This window comes from Crocuta crocuta, unplaced genomic scaffold, assembly GCF_008692635.1.
Source record: "Crocuta crocuta isolate KB4526 unplaced genomic scaffold, BGI_CrCroc_1.0 scaffold73, whole genome shotgun sequence".
NCBI lineage: Eukaryota > Metazoa > Chordata > Mammalia > Carnivora > Hyaenidae > Crocuta > Crocuta crocuta.
In genome coordinates this window covers 7,144,672-7,158,662 of record NW_027529443.1, presented here as the reverse complement: position 1 = coordinate 7,158,662, position 13,991 = coordinate 7,144,672, and the positions used below count along the sequence as shown (strand labels likewise).

Below are 13,991 nucleotides of genomic sequence, written 5' to 3'. Positions count from 1 at the left end.
AAAGGACCCAAGTCAGGCCAGTGTCACATGGGCCAGGATTTTTGAGGCAACTGGAAAGAAAGCATTGGCCCCTCGGGATGGGAACCGGAGAGGATGTAAGCCTGGAACTGCTGGGCCCATGAACAGAAGAAAGCCTGACAGAGAATGAAAGCCCAGTAGAGGGAAAAAGACTGCAATCTAATTGCAGTGCTGAGGGCCTGAAGCTAGCAATTCCTCAACTTTTCAACACGTGCGCCCCAAATTCCCTTTTCCACTTTAGCCAGCCTGTCTGGGCTTCTATTCCTTAGAACCAAAAGCACCTTGACTAATATATAGTCATCAGTGAAATTGAGGTACCACATAGAGCTTAAGACTGAACGATAGAATCCTCAGACCCATATAGCAGACGCCTGCATAGGAGTGATTCTTGGGGATGCATGTAAGCACCCGGTGTCTCTGCAAATGTGCTATGTGGCCAGGGAGAGGACCTCTGACCTCTGACAGCCAAGCCCATGAGGCAGCATCTCCCTGAAGATGCCTCCAAGGAAGCAAAGGCTGAGAGATCAGAGATGGATAGCTGCAGAATGCTTTCCACACTCCTGTTCCAAGCCCCATGTAGTTTTTCCCCTACTGACCACCTTCTAGCCTGAACCTGAATTGCCTGCCAATTGTCTGCCCTCATTCTGGGGAGAGAAACAACTTGAGCAAGAAGGTCTGTCTAGTCCTTGCTGGAAGGTGCAAGTTCTGGCCACTTTTCTATTCTCCCATTCATGCCAAATACTGTTGCTATTTCTCTGTCCACAATCATGATACCTGGTATTGGTGTCCCGGTTTACATCCACTTGGAATTGAATCAGACGGTCATTCAGATTTTGGGCTCGCTCACAGAGGTCGTAATTCAGGGCCATGGTGTCAAGGCAGAACATGGCCAAAGGCACGGTAATGTGCATAGATGCAATTTCGTTTCTCCGCTTTTTTATACTACTGATCCTCTGCAGAAAGGAGCACAGGCAGTAGCTTTATTTGCCTTTAGCCTCCCTTCTTTTGCCCCAGCCTCACCCCCAGCAAACCCAGTCCAATGCTGAGCACAGCACAATGTATCAAAATACACTGACTACCCAATTGACTGCAGCACGTGTCACCAAGATATGAAATATCAAGTGACATTTCCTACCTCCACAAAATCCTCAATTTCATGATTTTCTTTCAGAAATGCAGTGATGTTTTGCTCTGCCGTGTTATCCAATAAGTCATCATATTTTTTATACACATTTAAGTATCTTCCATGATTGAAGAGGGTAAAATCAGACAAGCAAATACATGTCACCAAATCAGATTAGGCAGAGGGGCAAATGAAGACATAAAGATTTATAAAAATTAGCCCTAGCCAGGAAAGGGAAATATAATGTTGCAAAAGAAACAGTGAACTGGGAATTCAGAACTTTGGCTTCAAATTCCAATTTTGCCACTTCCTAGTTTCATGAACTTAGACAAGATATTTCTCTTTTTTTCCAAAGATTAATGTCTTTAGTTTTAAGTGGAAATAGTAACACCTCATAGGATTGTTGAAAAGCTTAACTATAGTAATATACATATAAAGCAACTAATGCTTTGCCTGACATACAGTGAATGTGCAATAAATGCTGGCTCCTATCTTTTCTTTCAGCTCTAAAATTCTATGTCTAAATTTTAAAACTAAAATTTGAAACTAATGAACCTAAAATCTATCGGATACAATTAAGTTTTCTGCTCTATCAGATCATGCAAATTTGGCTACACAGATTTCTCCCAAATTGGAGGATGTGTTTGGGTGCTGTGACTTAAAATAAGTTTGAATTAAGGGTGCCTAGCTCACTCAGTCAGTAAGATGTGTGACTCTGGATCTTGGGGTTGTGAGTTTGAGTCCCACATTGGATGTAGGGATTACTTAAAAAAAAGATCTTTTTTTAAAAAAAGTCTGATACATGCTGGCAAGGATGTGGAGAAATGGGCACCCTCCTACACTGTTGGTGGGAATGTAAACTAGTGTGGCCCCTCTGGAAAACCGTGTGGAGTTTCCTCAAAAAATTAACAATAGAATTCCCCTATGACCCAGCAATAGCACTGCTAGGAATTTACCCCAGGGATACAGGAGTGCTAATGCATAGGGGCACATGGACCCCCATGTTCATAGCAGCACTCTCAACAATAGCCAAATCATAGAAAGAGCTTAAGTGTCCATCAACTGACGAATGGATCAAGAAGATGTGGTTTATCTATACAATGGAATACTACATGGCAATGAGAAAGAATGAAATCTGGCCATGTGTAGCAACGTGGATGGAACTCGAGGGTGTTATGCTAAATGAAATAAGTCAGGCAGAGAAGGATAGATACCATATGTTTTCACTCATATGTGGAACAGGAGAAACTTAAAAGAGGACTGTGGGGAAGGGGAAGGGGAAAAATAGTTAAGGAGAGGGAGGGAGGCAAACCATAAGAGACTCTTAAATACTGAGAACAAACTGGGTTGATGGGGGTGAGGGAGAGGGGAAAATGGGTGATGGGCATGGAGGAGGGCACTTGTTGGGATGAGCACTGGGTGTGATATGGAAACCAACCTGACAATAAACTATTAAAAAAAGTCTGAATTAAAATAAGATGGTATGAAGTAAGCAGAATTAATTTTTGGGCCCCAGTGATATACTTCTAAGAGTTGGCCAACACTTCAGAGATTCTAAATGTTTATTATTTTTATTTATTTTGAGGAGAGAGGAGGAGGGGCAGAGAGAGAGGTGGGAAGAGAGAGAATCCTAAGCGAGCTACATGCTGTCAGTGCAGAGCCTGACGCAGGGCTCAAACTCACAAACTGTGAATCATGACCTGAGCTGAAATCAAGAGTTGGACGCTTAACTGACTGAGCCACCCAGGTGCCCCAACACTTCAGAGATTCTAAAACTGAGATACAATCTGAGGAGTAGTCAGTCCAAAACTGTCAGTCCAGAAAGACAAACTATGTGTCAAATTCTAAGAACAGGGAGAAGAGAGGTTTTCAAATAGATGCCCCCAAATCATATGGGCAGAGCTTCCAAATCTGAATCTGTGATTCTCAGACTAGGTTAGAAGTAGTTCTCAACTGAGGGTGATCTGACCACCCAGGGGACATTTGGCAATGTCTGGGAACAATTTTGGTTGTAATGTCTGCAGGAGGATCCTACTGGCATCTAATGGGTATAGGCCAGGGATGATGCTAAACATCGTATCATGTACAGCAGCTCCTCACAATATAGAATTTTCTGGTCTAAAGTGTTGAGAGAGCTGCAGTCAAGAAACCTATATATCCCAGTTTTCCTGGGAGAGCCCAGATTTACACTTATTGTCCCATGGTAATTGTTAATACCTCTTCACTCTCAAAGAGTCTCAGTTTGGAAGCTGTGTTATATGATCACCATCATCCTAAACCAGTGACTATTCACATGAGCAACTGTGAGATATTCTATAGTATGATGATTTTTTAAAAAATTTATTTTGAGAGAAAGTGGGGAGGGGAAGAGAGAGAGAGAGAGAGACAATTCCAAGCAGACTCTGCACTGTCAGCGTGGAGCCCAATGTGGGGCTTGAACTCATGAGCCATGAGATCATGACCTGAGCCAAAACCAAGAGTCAGACCCTTAATGGACTGAGACACCCAGGTGCCCCACCCCTACAGTATGATGATTAAGGAGGATTCCTTAATCCTCTTTAATTCCTAGGTCCAAAAGCTCCAAAAACAGAAAGCTGCTTCAAAATTCATTTGATAGCAAAAGCTGGTCTAAACCAATGTGAGACTACTTGTGTGAATAGTTACATTTTTCACTGCAGAAATATCAATACATTCAATGAAAGGGTGCATCAGGAGAATTTGCTGAAGCTGTATCATAATATATGAAATATGCATTATGTTACTTTGGTAAAATCCAGAAATTTCTAATGCCAAAACCTATCTGGCCTCACAGCTTTCAGATAACGAAGGCACACCTGTAACTGAATTCTGGTTCTTTTATTTATTTGCTATGTAACATTGGGAAAGTTTCCTCATCTGTAAAATGGGGATAAATAGTGATTCCTATGTAAGCATTGGCTGTTCTTACTATGGATGTGTTTTTGGGTATGTGGGAACAGCGATTATTTACCGGATGACAAATAAACCAATGCCAAAATGGCTGTTACAAACAAATAAACCCACTTACTTGCGGGGGCCGACTTGATTTTTCTGAAATACCTCGAAAGTTTGATTCACAAAATCAGAAACTAGTTTTTCTTCAGGGTTAATGGTTCCAAGAATCAGATTATATCCTTTCAACTCCGGGAACAGGATAGATTCCACCTAAAGGATTAGAAACCATTTTTGATGTCGTGACACATCCACAAGATACAGGAAGGGAGATGGCACCAAAATGTAAAGTCTTCTGCAATGGACTCCTTTCCAGAGACACCAGCTGCATTGACACATTTCCCCCCTTGGATAGGGCTGGGATCACCCTCTTAGTCCCTTTACCTCTATTCTCTCTTCTCTCCCTCTTGGTTACTCATCTTTCCCTGTTCCTTTCATGTCTCCTGTCCTTGGAGAGTCCCCTGGGCCTCCAGTTAGGATGTTAGGTTTCCCTGCTTAAAGCTCACATTCTGAATTTTTCCCACTCAGCATAACCATAATGAAATAATGTGTAATGGACCGTTTTAGGTTTGTCATGAGATATAAATAGCAAGAGGGCCTGGATTGTATCTGACTTTTTCACCATTGTGAAGGGTCCAACAAGAGCCTGGCACAGAGTAAGTGCTGAGTAAACACGGTGTGATTGAATGAGTATTATAGTGCTCCTCCCCCCACCTCAAACTTCCCCTCCCCCATCAGCTTTTACTAAAAAGCTATTGGAGACATGGGTTCTAATTCTGATTCTGTTGCTAACTAACCACGTGATCTTAGCTAAGCTACTTCTCTTTGAACTTCCATTCTCACCCCTGAAGAAAAGGAGAGATACTAGATTCTTCTCTCAGCTCAGGGCGGGGACAAAATCTGTGGCTAGAATAGTATCTTTTCTGGTAATTCAAGTACCATTTTTAAAAAACTTTATTTATTTTTGACAGGGAGAGAAAGAGAAACAGAGAGAACGTGAGCAGGGGAGGGGCAGAGAGAGAAACGGAAAGAGAGAATCCCAAGCAGGCTCCACAGTGTCAGTGCAGAACTTCATGTGGGGCTCAGTCTCCTGAACTGTGAGATCATGACCTGAGCTGAGGCACCCAGATGCCCCAAGTAGTCCAACTTCTAAATGGCATGTGTGTCCCTGGGAAATGTTCTCACTTGCAGGACTCAGGAAGACTGCCAAGTCCCTGCTGGAAACCCACTGCCCTCCCTAAGAAAGCTTATGGTGATGGGTCCCAGAAAAGACTGTCAGAGTGTTCTGGTTATAGTAGTATACACCATGCTATATACTGAGAATGCACTGATTTAGAAAGAGGGAAAACCTACAAATGATCTGTGTCCTCCCTCTTTGTAAAATCCAAAGGTTTTTAAGCCAGCAGAGGTATGAACAACTTCTTTGCTGTGGCCATGCTGAAGACAGTGGAGGAGTGATCTTCCTCCAAGGAGACAGAGGACCTGGCATTGGTCAAGCATATGGATGAAATGGTTTAGGAAGGGGTGCCCAGGTGGCTCAGTTGCTTAAACATCCAACTTTGGCTCAGGTCATGATCTCAAGGTTCATGGGTTCGAGCCCCGCATCAGGCTCTCTATCAGTGCAGAGCCCGCTTCAGATCCTGTCTCCTTCTCTCTCTGCCTGTCTCTCTCTCTCTCAAAAATAAACATTAAAAAAAAAAAAAAAAAAAAGATGTGGTTTAGGGACACACAATTGGTACATCCAGGCCACACAAGAGATCACATGTGGACAGCATAAGGGACTGTTTCTTGAGAAGTCTTCAGTCAAAAGAGGAAGTAACATTTGCAACTACATGGATGGAACTAGAGGTTATCATGCTAAGCGAAGTTAGTCAGAGAAAGACAAATATCATATGACTTCACCCATATGAGGACTTTAAGATACAAAGCAGATGAACATAAGGGAAGGGAAGCAAAAATAATACAAAAACAGGGAGGGGGACAAAACATCAAAACATAAGAGAGTCTTAAATACGGAGAACAAACAGTGGGTTACTGGAGGGGTTATGGGAGGGGGGATGGGCTAAATGGGTAAGGGACATCAAGGAATCTACTCTTGAAATAATTGTTGCACTATATTCTAACTAACTTGGATGTAAATTTAAAAAAAAACAAAGAGAGAAAGTAATGCCTTTTAATGCCCTTTAAATATGGTGGGTTCGCCCATGCCATGTAGAGCAGTCTGTAAAACTGAGCTGAGATCAATGGTGTCCTTTCCAGGTATGATTGTTACTATCTGCTTATCTCCCTGGCTCTCTGATCCCTGACTTCCTGGTCTTGTCATCACCCTCAGTGCTTATGCCTGCACACTTCTCCAAGTTTGGGATTTCCCTGGCACTTTGAGTGAGAAAAGTCTCCCATTAGGAGAGAGGCTATCGGTCTTAGTAATATGTGTGTGTGTGTTCCTGATTATGAAAGTAATGCATTGACTTGGCTGCTAATACTTACTTTTTTCCCTTATTGCATTTTTAGTTTCAGAAAATGCTTCTTTATTTCACCCCACCTCATTTTATTTATGCCTCTCATTCACCTCTTTTCATTTCAATCAGTACCACAGCATCCATGTCTTAATTTTTTTTGCCAAGACAAATATTTTCTAATATTTACTTTGGTTTCCTTTAGTAACTTTCTCATAGGTAGACTTCCCTTCTGTACCTTGAAACTGTTATTTTCAAAACCTCATGCTGACATTTTCCCCAGCTTTAAAAAATTTATGTTTAGGGGTGCCTGGCTGGCTTCATTGGTAGAGCATGTGACTCTTGATCTCAGGATTGTGAGTTTGAGCCCTATATCAGGTTTAATGATTACTTTAAAATAAAACTTTCAGAATAAATAAAATGAGGGACATGTGGGTGGCTCATTCAGTTAAGCATCCATCTCTTAATTTTAGCTCAGGTCATGATCTCATGGTTCGTGAGTTCAAGCCCTACATCAGACTCTGCACAGACAATATGGAACCTGTGTGGGATTCTCTTTCTCTCTCTCTCTCAAAATAAATCAATACTTAAAAAATAAAAATGAAAATAAATGAAATAAAATAACATTTATGTTCAACCATAAAAAAGGCAGGACTGGTAAGGATTAAGGGTGATGTCCATCTGTTGCAGTTCTTAGATATTCTTATTAGATACTCAACCTGAGGGGCTATTCTTTTACAGTTTCAATATCCACTTCACAGGGCACCTGGGGCACCAGTTCATGGGGCACCCAGTTGGTTAAGTGTCCAACTTTGGCTCAGGTCATGATCTCATAGTTCATGGGTTCCAGCCCTACATCAGACTCTGTGCTGATAGCTCAGAGCCTGGAGCCTGCTTCGGATTCTGTGTCTGCCTCTCTCTCTGCCCCTTCCCAACTTGTGCTCTGTCTCTCTCTCAGAAACAATAAACATTTAAAAAATGTAAAGTTTTGGGGTGCCTGGGTGGCTCACTCAGTTAAGTATCCAACTTTGGCTCAGGTCATGATCCCACAGTTTGTGGGTTCAAGCCCTGTATTGGGCTCTGTCCTGACAGCTCAGAGCCTGGAGCCTGCTTCAGATTCTGGATCTCCCTCTCACTGCCCCTCCCTTGCTCGTGCTCTGTCTCTGTCTCTCAAAAATGAATAAACATTAAAAAAAAAAACTAAAAAATATTTGAAGTCTCAATACCCAGTTCAGAGATAGAATTGTCTGAGGAGTTTGAGGCAGGAGCCGGTGCTGTGGGCATGTCTAGATGGAGAATGCTGAGACCGGGTTGCTTATCTCACAGTCTGATAAAGTCTGATAAAGTCTGGCATTCACTTGGGCCTAGCTTTCAAACCTGGTACACACTGTGATCTGTGACTACATCTTGCCATGGCAATCCTCTAGATCTACTACCATCCCTGCTGGGTGTTTGCAGGAGCAACCACATGAGTCCTGGGCTCTTCCAGCACAGCTGCTTGCAAACATTGCTAATCAAGAGCAGTGAAAGAGAACTTGAGTGGTATGTACTTTATCTGTCCCCAAGCCCCACACTTATCCTTCCAAATTACAGGGTCTTCTCGTTCATTTCCTTGCTAGGGATATTGATTGTAGGAGAGTTGTCCACTGTTTCTTTTCCTTCCACATACCCAGTCTTCTTGTTAACTAGGCTTGGTTGGGTTCAAAACTTCAAAGTTAGAGTTATCTGGTGAAACTGGGACTGTAACATTTTGGCCTCACATGCTTCCCTACAACACCCAACTCTAGTCTTGAGCTTTTAGAGACCTCTAAGTACAGGACTATAGAGAGAAAAGTACTTAAGAGTACCTAAACATCACACATAATGCCTGGAGAATGAGGGAGAGGGAGAAACATAGGGAACACCCCACAGTTCCCTTTCCTGTGTGGGTCTGGACACTGGCCTTCTTGCCACTACAACCACCCAGAGAGAGAGAGAGAGACAAGAGTAGAAAAGAGTCATACTCATGTGGGTGATCCTGCCCAGCACTAAAAGTCAGCTACGTGTCTGGAATATGATTAGTAATCCTACCCTGGAAAGGAAACTTGAAAGGTCTTAGATCAGGAAGGGAAGCTTCAATCTCTCCCTTTGATGTCTCCAGAGGTTAAACAAATAGAACTTCAATAATTAAATTAGAGGGGCACCTGGGTGGCTCAGTCAGTGGGTGGCTCAGAGCCTGAAGCCTGCTTTGGACTCTGTCTCTCTCTCTCTCTCTGCCCTCCCCTGCTCATGCTCTGTCTCTCTGTCTCTCAAAAATAAATAAATGTTAAAAAAAAATTTTTAAAGAACTAAATTAGATATCATTTTATGAAGATTCTTGGCAAGTTCATGGCATTGCTCCATCGTGGATTATCAACACAAGTTGGCTATGGCTTGGGACACATCTGTCCCTTTGAACTTGACGTTATGTTGGGGAAAGGGGGAACTCTACTTGCTTACAAAATAACTCCTTAAAATTTTTTAAAAAATATTTATTTATTTTGAGAGAGACAGAGAGAGCATGTGTGTGAGAAGAGGAGGGGCAGATAGGGGGACAGAAGATCCAAAATGGGCTCTGTGGTCACAGCAGAGAGCTGGATGCAGAGCTCGAACCCTGAGATCATGAACCGTGAGATCATGACCTGAGCTGAAGTCAGATACTTAACCAACTGAGCCACCCAGGCACCCCATCAATGCCCGCATTATAAGCACAGTTCTCCAATGCACAAACATTTCTTTATGGCCCACATTTTCTTTTTGAGGTCAAGGGAGGCATACTCAGGATTCAGCTCCCAAAAGAGAAACTCTTCCGACCACCTTGTACAAACAGCCACTTTAAATATATTTTATTCAATATGTGAATAAAAGTGCAAATGAATAAGTCAGTACTATACCTTAGGGATCTCCCTAGAGTTCTTAATAATTTCCAAGAAAGAATTGTGTATTAATTCCCAGCATTCATCAAAAGATGGATTAAAGACAATAACAGGTTCATTGACTTCAAGTTTGATCATGATTAGCTGAGGTATAAAGAACTTCATCTCTTGGAAGGGCTCTTCGAAATCATTCCCATCCTTCAGGAGATATAAGATATGGCAGCTGTCACAAGATGGGGCTTTCCAGAATCAAAGGAGTGATTTTTACCCATTCACGATATTACATGAATACCAGGAAAGGAAAGGCAGGGTACCAGGCACTGTTCACGTTTACAAAATGGCTAGGTATTGCTTAACCCACCCTGAGCTCATCCACTCACCCTTCCCCAAAGTTTTAATTCAGTATGTCTTATTTGCTTAGGAATTCCTGCATTAGTATTTCCAAATCCTTTCCATCCTTCAAAATTCAGCTCAAAAGCCCCTCTTCTGGGAAGCTTCTCTGTTCTCCAGCAAGATATAATCTCTTTCACTTCTGACTTCTGTATTTCTACTTCCTTCATGGTATTTTAGCTTTCTCTCTTGCAGAGATTTATAGGTACATCTTATCTTTTCTACTCTAACTGTGAGAGCAGGATCTGTCTGAACCCTGTACTTCCTCTGAAATCTCTAAGGTAGCATTTAGTACACAGTTGATGCTCAATAAAAATCTGTTGACAGAATCCAAAAGTATATTAATGAGTGTATAGTCTAATTTAAACATTCAAAGTATCAGCTTTCCTACACAGAACTATTGGCATGGAGATAGCTACAATTCCCTATCAGACTAGTAACAGGAGACACCTCTCATAAACTTCCCTGCCTAATGAAACTGTCATAGGGTGGCTGAAAAATATTTGCCTAAGTCAGTGATGTTAGACATCTCTAGATCTGTTTAAGGATGATTGATAAACATTGTTGAACAGCTACCATGTATCAATACCCATAAATCTCCCCTTCTCTCAGACATATAAAGATTTTACTTTTCCTTTTGTGTGGAATTTTAGAGTGGGATTTGTTCCCACATCTGAGTCTCTTCTGCTTAGCAAAGTGGATGATTATAGTGACATCTATTGATTGGTCCTTGCTAGAAAGCTAACATCACAGTCTAAATTCAGCAGCATTGGCTTCTATACTTTTTTGAGCAAAAGGACAATGGTTCATCTTTACTTTATTTGGAAAAATAAATAATTTAGAACGTAATCTTTTATATTTTTATTACTCCTTTTTGAGGTAAAACATGCACATGGTGTAAAATCCAAACAAATCTTCCTTGGTCCATAGGCTAAGTTTAGGGGATACTATGATCTTTTGAAATCCAGGACTTGGTGTTTTTTGTTTTTATTTGGGCTTCACTGAAGAAGTTTCATTAAGAAAGTTATTAATGAGGTCAAAAAAGCCTTTTGTTTTCAGGGATGTCCCTTCAAAGACCAAAAAACCAAAACCCAATATTTACAATGATACACATGACACTCCCTAATACCAAGCCAAAGATGGATAACAAAATTTTTTCAACATCTTCCTTCACGGAGAATGAAAAGGTGACCCCGTTCTCTCCTATAAGGGATATGAATTTCATTTTATTCAATCTTTATTTCAATTTTCTTACTAACTTCCCCACTTCCAGAGATTTTGGCAATTTAGTATAAGTAATTATCTCAGGAAAGCTTGCTGTGATTCACAGAAATCATTTCCATGAACTAATGTAGCTGAAGACCTATGTGATGGAATTCTGATTCTGTCTTGGTTGTCTCCCCTCAAAGGGGCCTACTGCTGGTCCCCTACATACCTTGTGCATCATGAAAAAGGAGACGAGGTCCTCGAGAGACTTAATGACCAAGTCCCTCAGCTGGAGGGACATGAAGGAAGCAACCGACGCAAAATATTCTTCAATGTTACGAGAGGAGTCATAGTCATTCTTGGGAGCAAAATGGACCCACTGCTCCTTCTGTGAGACAAACAGCTGGGCACAGGTGGGGATCCACCTGTGAAGACAGAAGGGCAGCCAAGTAAGAAGCTCTTCTGAGCTCAGAGAAGTCCTATCAGATGTTCCCCACTCTCTGTGACAAGGAAAGTGGCTCATTCCCCACTAAGCAGCTTTCCAAATGGGTACTTTCATATCCCTAGCCATCTCCCCTACCAACACCCCTTTCCTGGGAAGAAAGTAGTAAGATTTGAATTGAGAGACTCTTCACTATTGGCAATACCCAAATGCATAGGGGACGCTAGTGGCATGTACTGCTCAAAGAGTCTCTAGCTTCTTCCCTATAATCAGAGATTGGGGTAAAGGGGCATAAGGAACCAGAATGTTCTATACAACTTCTCTCCCTGGCAAATGCCTGGCTTCTGATTTAGACTTTATAGGGGGAAAGAGAGGAAGAAGAGAAAAGGAATAAAACTTAAGAAGAGAAACTCCAGTGTGGTGGTAGCTGCTCAGAAGTTGAGAGTGGAAATAATAAAAGCAAAAGAAAAAATGGATGCCTCATTGTTCTTTCTTCCTACTTCCCCCAGTTTCTAATTCCCAGTGGGTACCACCGGCCTTTTCATCCTATCACATCTCTTTTCTGATTGCTAGTAAAGTGCTACTCTAACAGTCAGAGAAGTACTAGTAACAGCCAGAGTTGTAAAGACAATAATTATGATATTTATCTAGCAGCTACCATGTACTATGGCATATACATTTTCTCTGAGGATAAAACCCACTGGTAGATATTACCATCATAATTTTATATAAGGAGGTTTCTCTGGCTCTGGACATCATCTGGCATGCATTTGCAAATGAAAAAAGAATAGCCTAAGTGACTGAAAACTCTCTAGCCCTGGAACCTTGCAGTTGTTTATCTGGGCCACCTGATCACAAGTCATTCCAACACAAGTCATGTAACCTCGCAAGACCTCATGGGTTTCAGAGGGAGGGTAAGGAAGTGGTAGCCCAACAAGGAATGGTAATTAGAGTTTCAAAAAGGCAGAGGGAGAACAGGAGTAAGGGTTGAAGAATGGACCTGGGGAGACACAAAGACTGGAGGCATGGAATATGGAAGGAAGGGGACAGAAAAACATGTCAGTGAGAAGTCAGAAAACTGTGCAACCTCCAGGCTGGGAACCAGTCTTCCCTCCTGGGAGTTTATGATAGATACTGTGATGAGGTCCCATTCTGAGACCAGATACTGACTTGTTGAGAAGAATTTGGCGTGCTTCCGTGCAGTGTTTCTGGATCAAATTCCAATACTCGTGAGGCTGCAAAGGCAATTTTCCTGCCAGTAATTCTGCTGTTCGAACAAACCTGAGGTCTTTAAATCTGCCAAAAGAGAGGGAGAAACATCCTGGGCTGAGGAGACAATAATGAATCCTCGAGGATGGGTTCAAAGGGCATACATCCTAACTTTTCTTTTTGTTTTTTTTTATTTTGAGAGGTAGAGAGAAAGAGAGAGTGCACACATGTGAGAGCAAGTAAAGGAGGGGAAGAGAGAGAGAGAGAGAGAGAGAGAGAGAGAGAGAGAGAGAGAATGAATCCCAAGCAGGCTCCATGCTCAGTGCAGAGCCCAATGCAGGGCTCGAAATCATGAACTGTGAGATCAGGACCTGAGCCAAAATCAAGAGTCAGATGCTTAACCAACTGAGCCACCCACATGCCCCATCCTCACATTTCAATGAGAGTAAAACTATTTATATTTGAAAAATCTGAGAGTCTAAGGAGGGAGTAGAGAGTCCACAGGAACCTTGCAAAGAGTAGATGGATGAGCCAACTGAACAGGTGTTTGCTGAGCCTTCCTATCTGTCCTTCTCCAGATAACCCACTTGAGGAGTGGGGTTTTGGCACCAACCTGGTTATTTGCCTGCCTGGGAACTAGGATATCAAATGGACAAATCAAAGTTCTTTACCACAGCAAAGACAGAGAAGACAGCGAAGCACCACCTTCATGATCAAGTGGGTTCTATCTAATCCTCAGTGGGGCCCCTGGATGAGGCACTCAGGGCAAATTGGAGGACTGCTTTGGTCTAAATAAAAAACCCCTTCAGACCTACCCCTGATGGCTGGCAAGTTCAGCAAGACATGCACATCATACCTTGGCACAGTGCCTCACACAATGCAGGCATACAATAAATATTTATTGAATGAATACATGAGTCTCCTTCCACCCTCTCCTGTGAGGCTCTTAGCTTCTCCTATTTCTCTCAGATCGATGGATATATTGCCCTTTACCACATTCCCCAAGGCCTCTTTTAGCTCAGAGGGACACCATATCTCTTCCTGACATCTATTCCACTCATTTATAAATCACTTTTTTAAATCATCACTGCCTTTCACTTCCTCAATTAGACCTTTGCTCACTTCCTTAGCTCTTCTCATGTCTTGCTTCTCATTTTCATTATCCACTGTAATGACCTCTGGGGCAATTTTCCTCACCCTTCTAAAATCCCACAGCTTACATTTCTAGTCCTCCTTGGTGGAGTTGGTGAACTTGGTCCCCATATTGTCTGGCCAGTCACAAA

The 13,991-nt window shown here is 42.1% G+C and overlaps 1 protein-coding gene across 1 annotated transcript in view; it reads right to left on the bottom strand.

Moving 5' to 3' along the window:
* DNAH3 (dynein axonemal heavy chain 3) overlaps positions 1-13,991 on the bottom strand; it is a 165,782-nt gene that overhangs the window by 134,718 nt on the left and 17,073 nt on the right. The window contains exons 8-13 of the mRNA XM_077760528.1: positions 12,670-12,795; positions 11,287-11,482; positions 9,480-9,659; positions 4,188-4,324; positions 1,154-1,259; positions 793-971 (exon numbers count right to left, since the gene is read on the bottom strand). Coding sequence (XP_077616654.1) covers positions 793-971; positions 1,154-1,259; positions 4,188-4,324; positions 9,480-9,659; positions 11,287-11,482; positions 12,670-12,795 — 924 coding nt within the window. The remainder of the gene's footprint in view (positions 1-792; positions 972-1,153; positions 1,260-4,187; positions 4,325-9,479; positions 9,660-11,286; positions 11,483-12,669; positions 12,796-13,991) is intronic.